This window comes from Labeo rohita, chromosome 4 (assembly GCF_022985175.1).
Source record: "Labeo rohita strain BAU-BD-2019 chromosome 4, IGBB_LRoh.1.0, whole genome shotgun sequence".
NCBI classification, from domain to species: Eukaryota; Metazoa; Chordata; class Actinopteri; order Cypriniformes; family Cyprinidae; genus Labeo; species Labeo rohita.
The window spans coordinates 21,091,003-21,110,482 of NC_066872.1; the positions used below are offsets into that span (position 1 = coordinate 21,091,003).

Genomic DNA, 19,480 nt, shown 5'->3' on the forward strand with positions numbered 1-19,480 from the left:
GGCATATGGAATTTAGGGGCTACTTATGCCATTGTCACGCTGTTTATACAGCACGGTACCTAATGGTTGTTTCTACTGAAAAAAGTTACAGGCGTTTTTTAAAAAGGACAACTACCCAGTTTGACCTCAGATCATTTTAGCCTTTCAGCATATGACTGATAAGAGTGGTGTGAAAGGGGAGGGGTTTTATTCTGTGTTTTTTCAGTGAGTCAGAGCAAAGTGTTCCTCACTGTGCACAGCATTTCTGTTCTTGCTCTATATCGCTGTACCATTCATTTTATAATTTCATCATGGACTGTGCCTTTGCTAATCTAGATGCTGCTGGATTTCTACAGATCTGGCAACACTTTGATGCTGATGGTAAGAATTTAAATAAATTTCCATTTTGACTTTAAATTATATCTTTTTGTAGTTATTTAAAGGTTTGCTTATTTACATAGTGATGGATGTTTAGATAAAAAAAAACACTTTGTATCTGTTCATCTCATCATAAGATAAATACTAGATAAATTCTTTTCTGTAGATAATGGCTACATTGAAGGGAAAGAGTTGGATGACTTTTTCCGTCACATGCTGGAAAAATTAGGGCCAAAGGTATGTAAAAAAATACTTGGTTTTGAAAGTTCAGTAGTGTATTCTATTCAAATGTACAAAAACCTGTAAACACATCTGTCTTATGATGACAGGTGAAGCACATTATACATGCTGTTCTCTTTCTGTAAGTGCTTTTTTAAGATTGCTCTCTGACTGTTAGCACATTAGAATCTGTTCACTAGCTCTCTAACATAATACACACAAAAGCCATTTAACATCTGTTTACCTTCCATAGAAGCAAATACTTCAAAGACAGTACCACTGGACAAAACTGGCACACCTTTTGACAAAATTTTAAATCATTGTGGTCCTAAAAATGGAAACTATGGTTATCATGGTTTTTAAAAAGTATGTACAGTACACTCATAACCAATATATTTTGGCTGTTATATTAGACTGGTTACACAGGAACTCATGCAACACTTTATTTTCAGGAAACTGTGGTTAGACGTACAAGATAAAAATAGATTTTTAGTGTTCTAACAAAGTTGCTATAACCCTTGTTTACATTTTGTATTTTATACTGATTTTCATTAACTTGCACTAAAACTACTAAACAAATAAAGCGAAACAAATGCTCTTAATGGTGCTGATTCTAAAACCCTGTTAAAAGGGGTTATTGTGATGTGAGAAAGCTTGTAATAAATAAATGTTGTGTCAGAGAATCATTGAATAACTTATGAGCAACTCTGGTGGTGCACAGCTGTTTCAGCCCAATGGTTATGCTGAGTGATGATGGGGAAATAATGAGAGATGAATGATGGAAATGTAGTCATGGTAACCAGTTTGTTTTCTCTGCGGTCTTTAGGATACGATTACAGAGGAGAAAGTACAGAAGATAAAGAAGAGGTTTATGTCTGCCTATGATCTCACATCTGATGGACGCTTGGCAATCCATGAAGTAAATCACATTTTTTTTGTTTACATTTTCCTTTCATTACTGCTAGCCCTGCAGAGAAGTGAAAACTGATGTGATGGAACTGGTGAAAAATGAGCAACCATTAAAGAAGGAATATTTTTAAAGCAAAATAGTTTTAAAGGGATACCTTACTGTTAGTCTGTTGTTCTATAATTAGTCATTCTCTGTGAAGAGTAAAACAAACATAGCTGAATTGCTTTCTGAAAGCAGTGATGGCAAAGGTTTTTTTTTTTTTTTTTTTTGCTGCTGCAGATGTTATCTTGCCACTTTATGGCTTCCTGCTGTTTTCAGCATCATTGCACCAGTCAGATCTAGCACGTTATAAGTGTTAAAGTGTTGCTTTCTGTGTCATGTTAATAGTTTGTTTTGCTTCTGTCACATTTATACAATAAGTAAAGCAAGGATGTGGATGATTGAATGACTGGATTAGATTATACTGTAGCTCCAGTAATCAGAGTCTGTATATAATCACATAGTGGTTATTTCATTTTACAAAAGTGACATCATGACAAAGTAAGTGAACCCCTGTCACTTCCTGGTTACTGTATCATTCTGGACTGCCAACAGGGTTTACATTGTCATGTCTTTATGTGTTTACAGTGTCATGCCATGCTGCTATCGTTCATTTGTTTAGTTTTATGCTTAACTATATTTTAGGGAAAGCTTTGTGTTGTATAAAAGAAACAAGCAATTTACTTTTATGATTACAGACAGAATCACATTTGTGCTGATTAAACCCAGTACTAGTAAATAAATCCATAACTTTGAATGTATTTTTGCATTTATACTAGCTAGCCAACATGATCCTGCCAGAGGATGAGAACTTCCTTCTTATCTTTCGTCGAGAGGCTCCGTTAGATAACAGTGTGGAGTTCATGAAGGTAAACCTTTACTCCATTTGTAACATTTTTAAATATCATGCACAGTTTTACTCAGTATTGTGATTTCAAGTTGTAGTTTTTTTTGTGATGACCAGCAAAAGTTTTACATTTCCCATGACAGATCTGGAGGAAATATGATGCTGACAGCAGTGGTTACATATCAGCTGTGGAGCTCAAGGTAGATGCACCCACATGACTGAAGGGCAGAGACTGTCATTTACAATGATATATAACAACAATTACGAAGTTTGAATATTGAGGATATTGTTTTGTTTGTTTCTCTATTTCTGATGGCAGGGCTTCTTGAAGGACTTGTTTCAGCAGCATAAAAAGGATATCCCTCCTAGGAAGCTGGATGAATACACAAATACCATGGTAACATTGCTGTTTTTAATTCTACCCCATTTGTTAATTATTTGTACAAACCTCTGTATGATTACATCTTGACAGATAGTTTGACATTTTTTTTATACTGGAGCAATGCAAATGTAGTACATAATCAGCATGTCCCATAATGATACACCTCTGTAAATATGTCAGAAAGCCCAGTGATTATTCAGCTATATACCACACTGATTGCGTCAATTCCTTTTTACAACTTTTGTCTATCTGTCCGAAGTCAAGTCACCTTTATTTATATACAGTCATGGCCAAAAATATCGACACCCTTGCAGTTCTGTCAGAAAATGCAACACTTCTCTCAGAAAATTGTTCCAATTGCAAATGTTTTGGTATTGGTAAGAAAAGTCAAACTTGATAAAATTTTACACAGAACTCAAAAAAGGAATGGACAACATTATTGCCACTTTGTCAAAATTGTAAGAAATAATTGCTTTTCAAGCATGTGATGCTCCTGTAATTTGTATTTAGACACACCTGTGGAAAGTAACGGGTGTGGCCAATGTAGTAATCACACTTGCAACCAGCTAAAATGGAGAAAAGTTTACTCAACCTTTGTGTTGTGTCACCTTGAGCATAGAGAAAAGAAAGAAGTATAAAGAGTTGTCTGTCGATTTGATAGAAAAAATTGTGGAAAAAGTAGAGCTTTTTGTTAAAGGCCGTCATGGCACTGTTTACAGAAAAAGAAACGAGACCTTCAAAGAAAAGAACACAGTCCCTACAGTCAAATGTGGTGGAGGTTCAAAGATGTTTAGGGGTTGCTTTGCTGATTCTGGCACTGGATGCCTTGACTGTGTGAACGGTATCATAAAATCTGATGATTACCAAAGAATTTTTGGGCGCAGCGTAGTGACCAGTGTCAGAAAGCTGCGTCTCTACCAGAGGTCATGGGTCTTCCAGCAGGACAATGACCCAAAACACACTTTAAATAGCACTCAGAAATGCTTTCAAACAAAGCGCTGGAGAGTTCTGAAATGGCCAGCAATAAGTCCCATAGAACACCTGTGGAGATTTCAAAACAACAGTTGGGAGAGAGCATCCTTCAAATCTGAATGACCTGGAGCAGTTTGCAAAAGAAGAGTGTTCCAGAATTCCAATAGAAAGATTTTACTTTTATTTTCTTTCTCCCCCCCAAAACAAAACATGTGTGTATCAAAACAGTTTCAACTGCAACAACTGCAGACAGAAATGCAAGAGTGCCAATATTTTTGGCCATGACTGTAGCGCTTCAAACAATACAGATTGTGTCAAAGCAGCTTTACAGTATCAAACATGAAAATAGTGTGTCGATAATGCAAGCGGACTATATTAATCTAACCCTAACACTGAATTTTCCAGTGAAAGTCAGTTCAGCAATGACTCAGTGATGTCATTGTCCAGCTCAGTTTACATCAAATAGTATCTGTGCGATCAAGTTGACAATTTTGCCAGAAATCAAGTGGGAAGAGAAATATTTTTTGTCTTCTGTATACATTGCATGCATGTACAGATTAATCATTCTTCGGCCATTATTTCAGTCTCATCTCATACAAAAAGCACTGCTTTTTAAGATGCCGGGTATACAGATCAATTAGCGAGTGATCGCACTGTTTACATCAGCCATCAGCAGACTGCGGCTGATGCATTAACATGCATTAACCTTCCTTTGACCTGATCTCAGGACTCTGGGTTTTTTCCATTACACACAGCAAGTGAAACTATCAGTGTTACTCATTAAAGTAAGTAGTGTTTGGCTGCTCATACGTTTTCAAATGGTGGCCCCCATGACAGGTTTTTACAGGCCACTGATATGCCTAGAACATAATTGTATACCATGTTGGTATACATCATTTTAAACAGATTTTTTAAAATAGCTATGTATTTCTGTAGAGATAAGTGCACAATTAGTTATTTTAGAAAATGACAATTTGTGTGAAAATGACAGTAAGTGTCGTTATTCTTTGTAGTTGATTTTGTCTGGAAAATGGCTTGGAAAATGCATAACACTTCTAATCAAGAATGCCTTGTTTTTGTGTTTTGCAGATGAGCATTTTTGACAAAAACAAAGATGGGAGATTGGACCTTAATGATCTAGCTAGGTGATGTGTGTTTAACAATAGTGCTTTTGTTCTGTGCTTGTGGAGCCGTTTAGACCTTGAGGGTGAGAATGGGTCTTTGTGTGTATGTTTGTGTTGTTCTAAGAGAGAAGCACTTAGTTACACAACAATAGCATTAGCTGCATTTCCATAAATTGACATGTTTCCACTGATTCAGTTTACAATGTCACAAAAACTCATTTTTTTACGCTCAGATGAGGTGGTTTTTCAGGCAATTCAAAAAAGGAGTATTTTGCAAAACTGTAACGGAAACAGTTCACTTGGCATACTTTAAAGTCACATAATACTACTTTAATGTACTATAACCTCCAAGAAACAACTTTCTTTTGGTAAAGATACACATCTACGTCTCCTTCGATTAAAAATAATGACTAGTGCGGTGGCTGAGATACACATACATCTTCCAACATTGGTCGTCATGACTTAACATGAGAGGAAATAATTACATTTAGTCGCATAACATTGGTTAATGGAAATGGCGTCATTTTGCAAAAGTTTTAAATCAACATTTATAAAATATTGCAATGAAAATGCACCTATTTTTAAGAGACTAATTCAAAACTTATAATTATGTTGTGTTATGAAACATTTGTCTGATGCATGTAGTCATTTCAGTCGCATATTAGAATCCATTTAGGTTAAAATGCTAATTAGGCAGCTGCCAGTGACATACAGGCGGCAATTTAATACTCTTTAAAGCATCCAATCTCTACTGAAACTCAGTGAATACAGTAATATGTAAATTCATGATTTACACGTTAAATCTAGCAGACTGGAATTTTTATAATGCCACTTAGCTCAACTCGCTATAGGCAACACAAGTGAATTTTACCATGTGGTTGTGTCTAGTGGCAACAAATTTGAGAAAGTATTAATTTTATGCAAACGAGTAGTGACTTTTGGGAGCAACTGCACATATAGTACTTTCTTTAATGCAGATTGTCTCAAACTAGATTCACAGTAATAAACAGGAAAATAACATGTTATTCAATGCAAAGTTCATCAGTTAGAAATGAGTTCAAATGAGCTATAAATCGACTATACACAAAGCAATTGTAATGTTGTTATTCAGTTCAAGTCAGTTCAATGTTAATCTAATAGAGTTTGATAAAAGTGGCAGTGTTGTGGAGTTGATCAAGTATGAAATTGTATTTCCTCCCCAGAATTCTGGCTCTGCAAGACAACTTCCTGTTGCAGTTCAAAATGGATGTTAGTACTTTATATCCAATTCACTTAATCTTTAATTACTCCTAAATGTAATAATTTGCTGCAAACCAGTGCATGATGCCGTCTCTATTTCCTCTTCAGGCCAGCAGTCAAAAGGAGAGAAAGAGAGACTTTGAGAAGATCTTTGCACATTATGATGTTGTAAGAATGTTTTTTTAACCTTTCTACAGTTGATAATACAAATGTGTACTTGTATGCTGACAGGGCAACAACACTGATGGGCTGATGACACAATTTTAAAAGCCCTCCAAAAAGAATAAGTAGCAACTGGTAACTGGCAAACATCTAAAATATTTGCAATTTGTATGCTGCTTGCAAAAACTGCTCATAGCAATGGCTAACTAGACATGCTCACCAGCTAACCCCAGGGATAAATCTACAGTGTTAGAAGAAAATTCGCTTTGCATTACTCTTTGTGGCATTAGCATTACGTTGTTTGGAAGACATATTTTTTAGAGTGTTTGCACATCTGCAATACATCTATAGGACGTTTCCTATACGTCTACTAGATGTCTTTAAGATGTTTATAGTTTAGAATGTATGTGAATCTTATCGACATCTGTCAGATGTTTGTACACAGCAGATGTTTTCTAGATCAAATGATCTTAAACAGACATCTTGCAGACATACGTGTGCTATCTGGGTCATTGTCATGATAAATATCAAATGTGGTACCTGGACGCAATAACAAACACAATGCACTGCTAATGAAGTTCCAGCTTTTAATAGTTGGCTCTCCTCTAGAGTAAGACTGGAGCCCTTGAAGGACCAGAGGTGGACGGGTTTGTCAAAGACATGATGGAGCTTGTCAGGGTGAGTGATTAAACAGTAATAAACATCACAAGTAAACAAGTCATTCGTTTTATATCAAACCTAAACTTACATGTCTGTGATGCATTCTGAGGAAGCATCACAACTGCTGTAACTGTTAAATTTTGGTTTGTTGTTTTAGTTTATTTGGGTCCATAAGCTTCAGTATTACACATTATATTACACATTACACATGCTTTGTAGTTTGCGCTCTGAACATAATGTAATCGTTTATTAATCAAACTGCTTAAAAATGTAAAATGTTTTCTGCTTTGATTTCTTCCTGTTTCCTCCTGTATTCCAACACTTTCTTCTTTGTCTCAGCCCAGCATCAGTGGAGGTGATCTGGATAAATTGCGTGAGGTTCTGCTACGCCACTGTGATGTGAATAAAGACGGGAAGATTCAGAAGAGTGAGCTGGCCCTGTGTTTGGGATTAAAGCTTAAATCACATGCACACTGAAGTTCTCACTTTTACTATCAGTTACTACATTTTCAACCTGAATGTGGAATGTGAAAACATTACGTATTACTTGTGAATTGCTTGTTTCTCTAATTTAAAAAAAGTTATTCTGAAATTAATGGAAATGTAATAACTTTAATGCTGTGCTTTTGCAACAATAAAAGTTATATCTGTTTAACATGTAAAGCCAAAATAGCGGTGGCTTGAATATATAATGTAGTGCATCTGCTCCTCATGGAGCCTCATTTGTTCAGAGAATCCTTATTTAATTTATGTTCATCACATCTGGGAAACTTGTTTAGTTCATAGCTCAGTTGTTGAATCCCTGATAGCACACATACATCATGGAGACGTCTATTTGACGGCTGCATTTACATCTGTAAGACGTATTTTTTTAGAGTGTTTGCTCATCTGCAATACGTCTATAGGACGTTTCCTATCAGATGTCAAATGCACGTCTATTAAATGTCTTTAAGATGTTTATGGTTTAGAATGTATGTAAAACTGACATCTTACAGATGCTTTCCAGATCAATGATCTTTAACAGACGTCTTGCAGATGTACGTGTGCTATCTGGGATCAGTATGTTCCCTGATAGCACACATACATCACGTAGACGTCTATTTGACGTCTGCACTGACATCTGGAAGACATAATTTTTAGGGTGTTTGCTTATCTGCAATACGTCTATAGGACGTTTCCTATCAGATGTAAAATACACGTCTATTAAATGTCTTTAAGATGTTTATGATTTAGAATGTATGTAAAACCGACTTCTTACACACATCTGTCAGATGTTTGTACACAGCAGATGCTTTCCAGATCAAGTGATCTTCAATAGACATCTTGCAGACGTACATGTGCTATCTGGGTTCATATAAATATTTACACTGAATAACATATTTACAACATTTACAAATATTTACAGTATTTTAAATAAATATGCTTGAAATAAAAGCAGTTAAAGGATAGAGCAGGGTTTTTTTTCCCTTAGATTGTTACTTGTGAGAATCAAACAACATTAAAGGATTTAGTTTCATGTCTTGCTTTTACATTGCTTGGTTATTCTAATTAGCCGAACTAAAAGCTGCTAATAGATGAACAGAATGTTCTGAACATCTAACGAAGCATAAAGACATCACTGAAAGACCACAAACACACACACCAGCTGTCACTTTGTAAAAGCCTTGTCTGGTGTATAGCTCTGTACTGTTAGTTTATCCTTATAGCTATGGATTATTTATATTCATTGCTGCTGTTTATTTTACAGTCATGCCATTGGCAAACAGATGCTCAAGCACTTTGTTTTTTGTTTTGCATGCAAATAAGTATTTGTCGTCTATTTCTATCCCCTGTGTATGTTCATGCTTAACACGATTTTAACTGACAAAGACCAAAATATGGCAGTTTTGTTTCTTATGGCAGTTACCAGGGATTACGCAGAGAATAAAACTTTAAAACATTTCTTAGTTTTGTTGTAAGACATTGCAGGCATTGCAGTTTTCAACCCTGTCCTGGAGAACCACAGCACTGTACAGTTTGTATGTCTACTGGCCCCAAATGTCAGAGTTTCTGCTAATGAGTTAATTTGCAGTGCTGGGTGGGCTCCAGGGCAGCCTTAAAAACCACCCTTAACCTTCCTTTATTCTACTAACATTTATTAAAATACATTAATATTCACTGACTATTTTATAATAGATATGTATAATTTTATAAGAACAATGACAAGCTATCAAAAGTCTTGTTCAGAGGAGTAAGTGTCTTGGATCATGATTCTTTCTACTGCAAACAGTGTTTTGAGAAAATTTCACCCCACGGTTCTGTGTACCACTGCACAACACCCTTATCAACCACCTCTAGCAACATAAACAAACAATAATATAGCATCAAAACTGTTCTATATATAATGCATTTGAGAAAAAATAACTGATTATTATTTATGGAATTTTATTACTTATGTAAATTTATGTATTATGTTCTCTAACTTGACATAAACCAATACATCATAACCTGTCAGTGACTTTGTTATGACATTACCATTACAGCTTGACATTACCAAGACAATGTTGTACTATACGACAGCTATATATGTTATATACTATATATGTTGTACTATATGACAGCATTTGTACAGAAAAATATGAAAGTGAATTAATATTTTGTTGCAGGGAAATAATTTAAAAAATGGAAAAAATTTAAGAAATAAAAATGCATGTGCAATTTTTTTGTTATCAAGCCAGGATCAGTAAATTTTCTACTGTAAACATATATCAAAAACTTAATTTTTGATTAGTGATATGCATTGCTAAGAAATCTAACAAAGAATCTAACAAACCATACATCAATGGAAAGCTTATTTATTCAGCTTTTAGATTATGTATAATTCTCATTTTCAAAAAATTGACCCTTATGATTGCTTTTGTGGTCCAAGGTCACATATGGCGTCATAGAGGAAATTGTTTTTCTTAAAATGATAGAGTGGCACCACAGGTTAGGTGTACACCATTATAGTGGTGTCTTGGGTAGACTTTTCCATGATGTAAAAAAGCATGTAAAGAAAATATAAATGTGTGGGATTTATTTCTATAACACCAGTTAATCCTTTTTACAACATTTGAAATTGTCTATTATCTGATCTTTTGTTAGAGGAAAAAACACACACATTATGAAATGAAAAATATTTATGATGTTGTTATAAAATAATTTGACGGAGTATTAACACTTAATGACATTTTAATGACAAATTCAACTTGTACCACTGTAGTTGAGGTCAAGAAAAATATTAATGACACTGTTATAAAATTATTTGACAGAGTCTTAGCACTTAATGACATTTTAAGGATAAATTCAATTTGTACCACTGAAAAAAGTGGTCAGAAAAATATTCATGACACAATTATAATGGCCCCATGACAAAACCAACCAAATGACAATTTAATGTGATGTTAACCCATAAAGCTAAGTCTTTTATTAAGTTTGATAATGCATCTGCTATGTCATGTTTATGACAGATTTATGAAAGGTTATGTTGTCTTGGTAATGTCAAGTTGTCATGATAAAGACACTGACAGGTTATGATGTATTGGTTTATGTCAAGCTGTCATAATAAAGGCATCACAAACAATGTCATCTTTTCATTAAAAATGGCATAACTGTGCAAATGACACTAAATGACAGTAGTAATAAACTTGCATAAAACCTCCTTCATATTCATGACATGTGTCATGTCACGATTATAAAGGTGTCATGTCAGTCTTATGCACACCCCTTCAAGTAAAGTGTTACCAGCAAACTCAAACTTCATTTGCCATTTGTCAAACCACAAGGAATGGTATGTCACATTTTTGTTATAGTTACTTAACCCTAACCCTAATGATGTGCAAAACACTATACTTCCTTAGACAAAAATAATTGACCCATAAATTAACCGATCAAAATAATTGACCCATAAACTGTGCAATGTAAGCATTATGAAATGCTAAACACTTTTATGTAACGTCTTATGTTTTATTCATACTCAAACCCACAGCGCGCCCTCTCCGAGAAATTCCAAACTGAACCGTTTTGCACATATTAAGCATGTTGAGGTGGAAAAAATTGCTTCCCTTGAAAATTCTGTCATCATTTACTCACCTTCATGCTACTGCGGACTCAAAGATTTTTAGTCCACATGATGCAAGAATACTGTATCAGAAACCACACAGAATGAACAAAGTTTAAAATGACAGTGTTTTTCTTACACTTGTTGTGTCACTTAAGATGACAAATTTAATAACGGGTCGTATGGGTTACCACCATGTTCACATTGTGTAGTTTTTGAAGCATGATTTTTGTTTAAATTAATCTGAAAATGAAAGTCTTAAACATATCTAATCGAACAGCATGAGGGTGTAAATGATGGAATTTTGTGTTCCACTGTGCTGCATTTTAATTGTTGTTGTTGTTGAACTAGATAAATGTTTTCAACCTGCAGCCATGGTGTTTTGTTTTCTCCCTTTAACTAAATCTATGTATCTCTCTCTGATTTAAATTTATGCTAAAGTACAATTTAAAGTTGAAGTGTTCTACTTTCATTAAAGTATGTTTTGGCCAGATACTTTTACTTTTAATTTATCAACACTTTCACTGAGTATCTATACTTTTTTGAGCACTTTACACCCCTAAAAGTAAATCAAAACACTGAAGTTTGCATGACTGCTGTGCTACACACATTTACCCGTGGTTCTTTTCACCACATAGTTGGACAACATGTATTTTCATGTTTATTTCACCAAGAATTTAACGCTGACATACGTTTAATAGTTGTATGTATTTGTACTCCGTAATTTCTATGCGCTTGGTGATTTTAGAGACAGCGTGTGAATTGGACTTTTATTTTGGTTTTGCGACGTGACATCATAAAGTTGCGCTACGCTCCTGCATCTGTTCTGTTGTGATTTGGCTGAAGAAAGGTTTGTGTTTGTACATTGTGCATTATAAATTCACTACTTAATATAAAGTGTAACATTGTCATGGTTTATCTAACTGAAATGAGCGACATTTTATGTGAGTGAAGCGCATCCGCACGAGTAACAGAACAGGGGCGCCTGATTTTGCTCCCTATATTGTAAATAAGTTCATCATAAACACGAATGCGGTCACTGGCAAGTTATGACGGTGCTTTTTCCACTACAGCGTCAGATTTGCGCTCAGTACCGCCGGCAAAGCTATAACGCCACTGCTTTTTAAAATTGTTTTCTATTGGCAGTGAGTGCTCTCAGACGCTCTCGATGCTTTCTCCAAGTCGCTTTCAATCCCATAAAGCACCCCGTGAGCGTTTACGCTCAGCTTCCAAAGGAATGAATGGAAAACGCTGCGCTCCACTCGCTACGTGCCAGTGGAAAAGCACCGTGAGATCCAGTTGGATCAAATGCTTTACAAAATGATTCACTGTTTTCGAAGCGTTCAAATCACTACACGCTGACGACACCTGCTGCTCAAAACAACATAAATACAACGAGAACAACAAACAAACTAACGTGTAATGATAACATTTACAAACCAAATCCAAATGTGTACATGTAGCAGTTTATTAAATATCTACATTTTACTGAATACCTAAACATAAACCATACATATTAAATATGTATAACTAATTTTATGAATTTGTAGTTCTTGTTTTGTGCTGACTACTGAACTAGGGAGCTGATTGAAACAGAGATTTATAGTTTGGATTTATATTTCTTTCTGATAATTATTCTTATCTCAAACAGGACAACATAACCAGACACAGAAAAAAATCCTGGTGAAGCATCTGAGATTTGCGTGATTTACTCTTATGAAGATGGCGTTTATTAAAGAGGAGAGTGAAGACATGAAGATTGAAGAAGCATTCACAGTGAAACAAGAAGATCCTGAGGAACAAACAGGTTGGCTTTCATTCTCAGAGCTGAACTTCTGATCCTTACTAAAATGTCAGAAATGAATGATATTTTTGAAGAATGACATTTGTGTGTTGTAATTAAAGTGTTTTTATTTGTCATGGAGTGGGTGGCCTCATGTGGACAGACATGTTGAGATCACATGACCAGACAAATACTAATGCTGCCTTGAAAGTACAAATATTAATGTCCTTAAATAGTGCTGATAGTGCTCCTGGGAAGTTCTTATTGTTTATATCTCACAAAATAATCTGTACTTGTGATTTTTGTATTTGATTTGCCAGTGTGGGTTCTTGCAGAATGCATAAAAATCTAATTTTTCTTTTCTTTCTTTTTTTTTTTTTTTAAGGAGTGCACAAGATGTGTTAACATATCAAAATATTAACATTGTACTGTATGGTATGCATTATTGTGGTTCAGAATTAAAAAAAAAAGAATATAGTTTTGAGAAGAATATAGTTTTTTTTTTTTATAAAGTTTAAAAAAAAGAATGCGCAATACACATTTTCTTTAGTAAACTTAATCTTATGTCAGTTTTAAACAGAGGGGAATATGACACACAAACAAAATTGTATACTGCAGCACAGCATCATCTTAAACAGTTGGTAAAGTTGTAGTGACTGATAAGTTGTAGTGACTGTTGTAGTGATAAAGCGATGTGACTGCAGTCTAGCACCAGCACAAAAAAAAAAACAAAAAAAAAACAGATCAAGGACTGAACATTCACCCTTTCTCTTTCCTGATCATATGCCGGTTCTACTATTTTGGTAGGGTTGACTATCATTTGTGTGTGTGGGGAGAATTCTCGCTGGGGATCTGGATGTAATGCTAGTCTGACATCATATAACATCATAAGGATGTCCCGGTCTTCTCCATTGTCGTCTGTAATGCAGAGTTCCAAGTCATCCAACTACAGTAAAACAAGTAGTTTGAAATATAGGCTTAATAAGTAATGGCACAATGCATGTTTGAAAGCAAATACAAAAAGCATATGCAAAGCTCACAAATTTATTTAAAAGTTGCAAAGAACTTACATCCAGTGTTTACTGAGACCCCTGGTGGACAACAGATAGTTGTAAAACTGCAGGTTATTTAAAATCCACTAATTTCTGGAAGTTAATTCTTTGTTGCCACTAGTTTCGGATGCAGTCAGGGGTGGACAGGGACAAAATTTCAGGCCGGGAAATCTCACGCTCATCCAGGCCATCCCATACACCCACAACAAATTTTGAAACCACAGACAACAATATTTTTTTGTATGGCCTCGTTATCATCACATCTAGAAAAGTCTCTTGAACTCTTGAACTTTTTCATCAACACATCTCCACCTTGTTGCAAAACAACCACCTTATTAAAATTTGTTTGCACATAGTATAGGCCTACATTTATTTTAGAAAAAAAAAAAAAAAGTATTACATTAGGACCATGTGTTATTGTTTTATCTTGCTTAAATGTCAAAATTAATACAAAATTAGCTACATCTTGAATATATCTTTATAGAAGAATCTTAATACTGAACATATTTTTGCATTAGCATGGATCAAATTTTGTTCTAAGGAAATTTAACCATGTTTTTTTAAATCGTAAGGAGATATTTGAATTGTTAATAAACTAGTGTTTTCTGTTGTCGCAAGGATGAGGTTGCCAATCCTGACCCATCTTTACAGATTACGTAATGAAAGAGTTTGTTTTATTTCATTAAGTAATAATTTAAAGCTTTCTATAGATATATTTATCATGTCAGTGAGGTATGTATTCACAGATTTTCGATTCATTTTTGTGAAGCGCTCCTGTTGTTGTTTTCTTTATTTTATAAAAGCACCGTTTTATTTTATATTGATATTGTGAGTGCACACAAATAAAAGTAGACCCATTACAGTTCCGAATGATGTATTACTCTTACCGTTATGAGCAAAACTGACAGAATATTTGAAATTTTTTCCACTGAAAAAAAAATTCAAGTGCACACGCTGGTGCCTCCACCAGCTTTAGCCTCCTCTCCCCGCACACACGGTTGGATATTTGAGAAAATGTATCCTTGTAACAGCGAAGCTCTGATTCGGGAATTAGCGTAAGGGGATGTAATATTAGACATTCGGCTGATTCTTTTGGGAAAGTATGCTTGAATTTGAAATATTCGATATTCACAATATTTTCAAATTTTACATTGTCATCAAAATGATTGTGATATTATTGCAAATATTTGATATGTCTCCCATCCCTGCTTGCACTTGAAGTCCTGAACAGGACAGTTTTGCCTCTCTGCTCCATCTAGGCACTCCATTCTTGAGTCTTGCATCCTTTTGGCGGAGTGTGTGAAGGCGCGTTGCCAGTCAAGATTAACAGAGTCATCATTTTTTGTATTATTTTAGTATGAGTTTCATTATTGAATGGTGAATTAGGAAATACTCATTTTAGTACATTCAGCAGGCAACAGAAACAACAACAACAACAACAACTAAAAAAAGTAGGGCAGCGGACCAGATTGACTGCCAGCCCCCGGGAATTCTCCCGGTTCTCCCGAAGGCCAGTCCGCCCCTGGATGGAGTAGTTTCCAATAATGTGTTATAATGCGTGGTCTCTGTGATTGCACACGGTGCATAATGGCAAACTGAAAAACTTGCAAAATCCAAAACTTGCGAAATTCTCAGAACAAAAAAGTTCTTACAATGTCCAATATCTGTCTTTATTTTATTGTTTTACAATTCTTTTGTTTTCTTTAGGAATCCTGTAAGTACTTTATTTTTTATTGATATTAAGCAGATGTAATTCTTAAGTTCAGATCAAAATGATCTGACACGGTTACTATTGTAAAGCAGGGTCTAAAAATATATAGTCTGTTTATAAAAGCTTACATTTAATAATTAAAGAATCTTGCAAACACTTTAATTTCTCCCTTCTCGTACTGCACAAAAAGTGATTCAATAACATTGAATGGTTTGCATATGGTGATGTGTTCTTAATTACAGCTTTCCTAAAATTATGTCCTATTCATAAAATAAGAAATATCCCAATATATCGCCTTGTTAACAATATCGCAATGTATCGTAACATATCGTATCGCAAACCCTGTATCGTGATACGTGTTGTATCGGCAAATTCTTGGCAATACACAGCCCTAAACTTTGATATCTTTAACACACTTTAGGCGTTTTTACATTACAGATTTGCACAAAACTTTGGCAATATTCTATAAATGTTGATTTAAAAAGTATTGTGAAATGACAGTGTTTCCATTAACAGATGTTACGCGACTAAAACATAATTTTTCTTCTCATGATATGTCATGGCGATGGATTTTGGCTATATTTAATCAAAGGAGGCATATGCATGTATTTTTACAAAAGGAGCGCCACTTCTGAAATATGCGCGGCATGGCTTGTATAAACACAGGCATTGATTAGAGTGGCTGCAGTGAGCTCCGGTGGCCGTGTCAGAGCCGTAATGTGCCGCAGACGTGTGCTTTGAGAGCGACCATGTATGAAGTGTTTCTTGGAGGTTTTAGCACATTGAAGAATAGAAAAAAAAAAACATTTCCATTGCAGTTTTGCGACACATTCCTTTCTCAACTTGAAAAACCACCTTGTGCAAGCGTTTTTTGGTGATATACGAAATTGACACGTTTCCATTAGGCGTATTTTTAATTCACAGTTCCAATCTGCGCAATTTGAAGGTTAATGGAAACACAGCTTCTGTTAACTTAGACAGCTGTGTTATGTATCACAACTATGCAGTGTTTTTAACCATGTAATGTTTTTTTTAGGTTTCAAACATGTAAATACACACAAGTACTAGCAAAACAGTACTTCTGTAGTTTGTAAAATACACACTGATGTCTATGAAACGAGTTATAACAATCCGTTCATATTGGATTCGCATTGTGTAGGCAACTATAAAGTTCACTATATTCTCCCAGTTCACCAGACGTTTTTTATCATGTATTTTTGGAGAAAAGAATGAATTTATGTGTTGTAAATTCAAGAGATACTGTTGGCTGAATTGCGGCACGAACTAACATGGCGGCGCCCATCGCACGATATAGATTAACTATGACTAAGCATGTCAATTTTCTGGTATTTTTTTATGGTACGTTAGATATGGTCTGCACTTCAGGTGTGGTCCCTAATGTAATGCTAATGTCTGCCCCCTAATAGCCAACAAACTGTTAGTTGACAAGAAGAGGCTTGGTCGACCAAGGAAGTGGCAAAGTCACACAGTCCATGATGGACAGATCAATACCGGCTGGTCTATGTGGTAATACAATATATCGGACAGGATATCCAAATGCTCGCCTATCATTCAGCAATCTCAAATATGAACAAGTACTAGTCAACCAGAAAAATCTTTAGTCGTGGACAGACCTAATATTATGATGATCTTCTTAGCTTTGCTATTGGCTACCTGCCAGTTGTGGCCTCCAGTGATCAATATAATTGCTGCTCTTACTTACATTCTGGATGAGTTTGCCCCTTGAAATATCTTTTTAAGAAATCATCTCTGTGGTAAACATCTAAGCTATTTTAAACTAAGGTAGACAAAGTGTCAATTCAAAATATTTGACTTATGGTTCAGTGTTTAAGCGGCATCAAATTATCAGAGTATCATAAATGCTCTTAAAACTGCTTTAATGAGGGTCATGAATGACCTCATCACAGCTGATTTTGGGGTTTGTAGCATTTCGTATTTATTAGATCTTATTGCAGCATTCAGGAGGGGCATCCGGCGTAAAACGTCCCAAATCGGCTGTGCGGATCACTCCACTGTGGCGACCCCTGATAAAGGGAGCAAGCCGAAGGAGAGAGAGAAATCGTATTGCAGCATTCAATATAAAATGTCACAGTGTTTTTTTTTTATGTTACAAATTGGAGCTGGACTTGCACTGAATTGGTTTAAAAAACATTTCCAGTTTTTCTATCTGATTACTTGCAGATATTAGATTGTGCCTTTACGACAGGGTGTCCCTCAGGTGTCAGTATTGGGTCCTACTTCATTTTTTTCTGTATTATTATCTATATTCTGCCTCTTGTCTGGGCTACCATTGCTATCTCATTGCCGTATTCATGAGTTTGGCATCTGTGGGGTTTAGGATCTAAAATACATGTTCTTAATTTTGATGTTTTACATGTTTAAATATTGTCTTTTTTTTCCACTTTAGATCTGATGGCACTGAAAGAGGAGTGTGAAGTGCTGAATAAAATGGAAGAGAAAGAACAGTACGATGAACACTGTGATGTCATAACTGAAGAAAAACCTTTTAGTTCAGAGACTGAAAAAACTGCCCCACAAAAAAAGGCTCAAAAGACCGGGACTAAAAGTTACTTAACCTGCATTCAGTGTGGAAAGAGTTTCAGTGAACATAGAAAGCTTAAAGTCCACATGAGAATTCATTCTGGAGAGAAGCCTTACACATGCCCTCAGTGTGGAAAGAGTTTCAACCAAGATGTAAACCTAAAAGCCCACATGAGAATTCATTCTGAGGAGAAGCCGTATGCATGCACTCAGTGTGGAAAGAGTTTTCCTCTACATGGAAACCTTAAAGTCCATATGAGAATTCATACTGGAGAGAGCCCTTTCACCTGCCAACAGTGTGGAATGAGTTTTACTCAAAAAGGACACCTTAACACCCATATGAGAACTCATTCTGGGGAGAAGCCTTACACATGCACTCTGTGTGGAAAGTGTTTCAATCAAGAAGGAAACCTAAAAGCCCACATGAGAATTCATTCTGGGGAGAAGCCTTACACATGCCAACAGTGTGGAAAGAGTTTCAATCAAAACGGAAACCTAAAAGCCCACATGAGAATTCATTCTGGGGAGAAGCCTTACACATGCACTCAGTGTGGAAAGAGTTTTGATCTACATGGAAACCTTAAAGTCCATATGAGAATTCATACTGGAGAGAGCCCTTTCAACTGCCAACAGTGTGGAACAAGTTTTACTCAAAAAGTAAATCTTAACAGCCATATGAGAATTCATTCTGGGGAGAAACCTTACACATGCACTGAGTGTGGAAGGAGTTTTGATCGACAAGGAAACCTTACAGTCCATATGAGAATTCATACTGGAGAGAGCCTTTTTACCTGCCAACAGTGTGGAGAAAGGTTTACTCTACACGGACACCTTAAAGGCCATATGAGAATTCATTCTAGGGAGAAGCCTTACACTTGCACTTAGTGTGGAAGGAGTTCCGATCTACAAGGAAACCTTAAAATCTGTATGAGAATTCATACTTGCAATTCGTCAAGCGACAATTTGTATTAAATTTAAGGTAAAAGGCAAATAGCCAGTGTAATATAATAGAAATATAAAAGAACAAATTATTGGTACAATATGGTGTGATACGTAACAAAGCATTGGTTTTTGTTCAAACAAAGGAATATCTTCATCTATGACAGTGGTCGGCAACAGGCATCCCGCGGGACAGAACCGGCACATCAGCAATAGTATCTGGCCCTGACCGCAGCCAGATTATTTTGATAGTGGGTGGTTCTGAAATAGACTTGTCATGACAGCAAGAGTTACTCACAGTCACTTCGTCTTTTGTGATTTTGCCTTCAAAATAAAAGTATGAGAGTGTTTTTGCAATGTTTTATTTTGAAATGAATTAAGCTCTTTAATTAATTATGTAATTTGAAAAGTTCGGAAAGACATTCAAAAGAGTCCGTGGATTGC

The 19,480-nt window shown here is 35.5% G+C and overlaps 2 protein-coding genes across 2 annotated transcripts; both read left to right on the forward strand.

Moving 5' to 3' along the window:
- Positions 1–202: 202 nt before the first annotated feature.
- Positions 203–8,949, forward strand: scgn (secretagogin, EF-hand calcium binding protein). Its single transcript, XM_051108070.1, has 11 exons — positions 203–360; positions 524–594; positions 1,403–1,495; positions 2,305–2,394; positions 2,516–2,572; positions 2,692–2,769; positions 4,816–4,871; positions 6,053–6,098; positions 6,198–6,257; positions 6,861–6,929; positions 7,251–8,949. The coding sequence occupies exons 1-11, from the start codon at positions 291–293 to the stop codon at positions 7,386–7,388; spliced, it is 828 nt and encodes a 275-aa protein (XP_050964027.1). The 5' UTR covers positions 203–290; the 3' UTR covers positions 7,389–8,949.
- A 2,809-nt stretch (positions 8,950–11,758) lies between these two features.
- Positions 11,759–19,445, forward strand: LOC127164210 (gastrula zinc finger protein XlCGF8.2DB). The gene is made up of 3 exons (XM_051108009.1): positions 11,759–11,839; positions 12,641–12,796; positions 17,964–19,445. Exons 2-3 carry the CDS (start codon positions 12,706–12,708, stop codon positions 18,980–18,982), a joined length of 1,110 nt encoding a protein of 369 aa, XP_050963966.1. The 5' UTR covers positions 11,759–11,839; positions 12,641–12,705; the 3' UTR covers positions 18,983–19,445.
- Positions 19,446–19,480: the final 35 nt, after the last annotated feature.